Source organism: Sinocyclocheilus rhinocerous, unplaced genomic scaffold, assembly GCF_001515625.1.
Source record: "Sinocyclocheilus rhinocerous isolate Xijiao unplaced genomic scaffold, SAMN03320098_v1.1 scaffold2117, whole genome shotgun sequence".
Taxonomy (NCBI): domain Eukaryota; kingdom Metazoa; phylum Chordata; class Actinopteri; order Cypriniformes; family Cyprinidae; genus Sinocyclocheilus; species Sinocyclocheilus rhinocerous.
This window is the reverse complement of record NW_015626361.1, coordinates 769311-772266: the sequence shown is the minus strand read 5'-3', so window position 1 is coordinate 772266 and position 2956 is coordinate 769311. Positions and strand designations below refer to the sequence as shown.

At 39.6% G+C, this 2956-nt stretch overlaps 1 protein-coding gene across 2 annotated transcripts in view; it reads left to right on the top strand.

Moving 5' to 3' along the window:
* The first annotated feature begins 877 nt into the window (after positions 1–877).
* LOC107711701 (ribosomal protein S6 kinase 2 alpha-like) overlaps positions 878–2956 on the top strand; it is a 68774-nt gene continuing 66695 nt past the window's right edge. For both annotated transcript variants that reach the window (XM_016516774.1, XM_016516751.1), the window contains exon 1: positions 878–1431. In XM_016516774.1, coding sequence (XP_016372260.1) covers positions 1369–1431 — 63 coding nt within the window. In that variant the 5' untranslated portion in view covers positions 878–1368. The remainder of the gene's footprint in view (positions 1432–2956) is intronic.

Here is a 2956-nt window from a genome sequence, read left to right as displayed (position 1 = left end):
AACAGCATTGACACTAGCTCGATCTGTTCGTTAACTTGATGTGCTCATTAATAACAATGATTAAACATCTTTTTACAGCCGATTCACGAAATCATCTCATCGATTTCACGAAATCATCTCATCGATTTACAATGTTTAAACTTTCAATAAGTCAGCCGTTCACTTAGATCATGTTAAACAAGTGCAATTTAACCACAATGAACAACGTTTTTCCCTGAGGTACTTACACTTGAAAAGAGCCGCGTCGCCGCCTTCCGCCATTTTCGAATATGACGCCTCCTCCCCCGTGGCCTCATGGGATAGTAAAGTGTCCATCGTATGCATGCTACGGAATTCGGGCGGAAGTAGTAGGTCATCCGGGTACTTCTCGCCTACTGTTTTTCGAATACTATGAATTCGGACATACTACTCGCCTCGCATACTGTTTTTCGCCTACTATATAGTATGGAAGTATGCGATTTCGGACGCAGCTATTGTTTTGACTCTGCTCTGCTACTCTGTGCACGGATGACGTATGCATGCAATTTCCCGCAGAATCCGTTCCTACAGCTCTAATACAAATCGTTAATAGGATGTTGTTTTATTAACGTGTATTTGAGTAAAGTAAAAAAGGTAAAAAAAATTTCTTTGCACTCTCTTATTAATAACATTTTGTTATTTTTATATTTAAAAATTGCGAAGTGTAGCTTTAAATGTATCCATTTACGTTTGCGAGAGTGTAACTGTAACTGGTTGTGATCATACAGCTGAGAACTTGCAGTGTCTGTTAGTGGCCAGAGAGGGGCGTCAGTAGAGGGGTAGTAGGAGAAAGGGGCTGGCTGAGAACTGTCTTCAAACCAATGATTGCCTGAAGCTCATTCGCTTTTACACTGTGGATTCGGTTCAGAGCGGAACACACTACTGACAGCATCGGCTCCTCTTTTGCTGCGTCTGCGTGCACACCGATAGTGAGTGTCAGCTGAGAAACCACCTCATTACAATAACATCTTTTATTTCATTTCCTCGGAGGAGACGTGTTTCATCGCCGCAGACGCACGGCGCATGGTCCTCTTAACCCGAGTCCACCTGTGTGTGAGTAAGTGGGAGAGATTTGTTCATTTCCAGGAACGGGGCTGTGCAATTCCTCTTCCTCACCGGACAGAGAGGAGAATCCGTCAACGTCATTTAAACGGGAATAACTGCTTCGATTTTCTACGGAGTGACTATGCGCTTCCTGAGCGGATTGTAAGAGAGGAAAGTCGCCCGTTTGCTCCTGATCCAAAGGGAAAGATCAGGTCGTTCTGCAGGGAATACACGGGTTCGGAAGAAATCCTCGTCCAAATTTGAGTAGGCTACTTGAGAGAGACAAGAAGGAGCGTAGGCTACACAATGCCACTTGCTCAACTGTTAGAACCATGGCCCAAAATGGAGCTGGTGCAGTTGGAGACGGAGGTGAGAAGTGGTGAAATCACAGCACTAAAATGAACTGATTTAATATGTGTCCTCAAGGCTCCTCTATCCGTGCCAGAGGTCCACGTGTTTGTTATGGGGAGTTCATGAGAAAAACAGCAATCGTATAGATATGTGATACTTTCAAAGAATTGTAAAATCACTAAACACTGGTGCAGAGTTCTGCAGGTATGGTTAGCAGTCTTTACTTTACTCCTTTGGAGCGCGAGCATGACGCGCCGCGCTTAAGTAGCGCAGGGATGTTTTGTAACACTGGATGGTCATTCCACAGAAAGGTGTCCCCTGTAAACATTTGTGTAAACAATGACTTTAACAGTGAAAAGCTGTCACTAACTCTTACTGTAACTTATAATAGGCTAGACATTTCTTTTACACAATCAACAATCCAGAAACTTTATTCATGTGGATGCATGTTTTGGTCTGTCCCCAACCTTGTGTTTCAAACTACTTCTTGCTTAATGAAGATAAAAAAATAAAAAAAGATTTGGTTTGCTTGAAGCATAACCCAGATTATGCATCAATGTTATCATCATAACTCCTGTTGTTAAAATAATTTACAATTCCGTTGAAAACGTACAAAGGGCAAGCGTCTCTCTCTTTTTATAGTTTTAACTTAATATTTTGTTAGATTTGTCAGTAATGGGTAAATTTGAGCTCTGTTACTATGATTTTGCTCCGTAAACCACAGAATATGTTTAGAAATATCAATAATAATTCTCTTCTACTGTCCACCTTGTAGTGTCATGGGCTCAAGGCTCGAACTGAATAAATGAACTGCAAAACTTTCAACCCTGTTATTGTATAAGTCATAGCTTTAAAGCATACATGAATTTTTTTTTAAAAGTTTGCTTGAGGTTATATAATGAAACCTATTATCACTTAAAAGACATTCTTAAAAATCAGAAATAAAATTACAGAAAAATCTATTCAAAATTAAAAAGCCACCAATTTTGTGGAATGACTCATGCAGCTTGTAACATTAAACTCTAGTGGAAGAATATTAGTTTTCTTACGTTGTGCTCTGTGAACCAGCTGTTTTCCTGTTTCTTGCTGTGCATTTTGTCTTCTGGGGTACATGTGAAATGTCAGAAAATCAAATGAATAATACAGCAGTCTAAGAAGCACTGGGAAATAGTACTTTTTGAATTATTGTGCTCTTGAATTTGTGTATCCAGAATGTTTGTGGTGTGGGGGACAAAACGGCTGGTTTTATTGGTTTTTATTGCTTCAAAAACATCATGGTGAATCTCAATAGCTGCCACAGGTTTAAAATAATCCACTGGTATCTGTAGTATAAGCTGATCTTCTGTAAGGTTTAGCTTTCATACAGTGAGATGTGTTTTTTTCTTCAAAAGGTTTACATTTCCTTTTGATTTGCAAAGATATATTCAGATACGCTGGTTTGAAGAATCATATATCTTTTGATCACACGCACAGACCACAGTGCTAACAACTCTGAGAGCTAAACTCCTGCTTTATTTCAGTGTTGTACTACAGTAAACTTTCA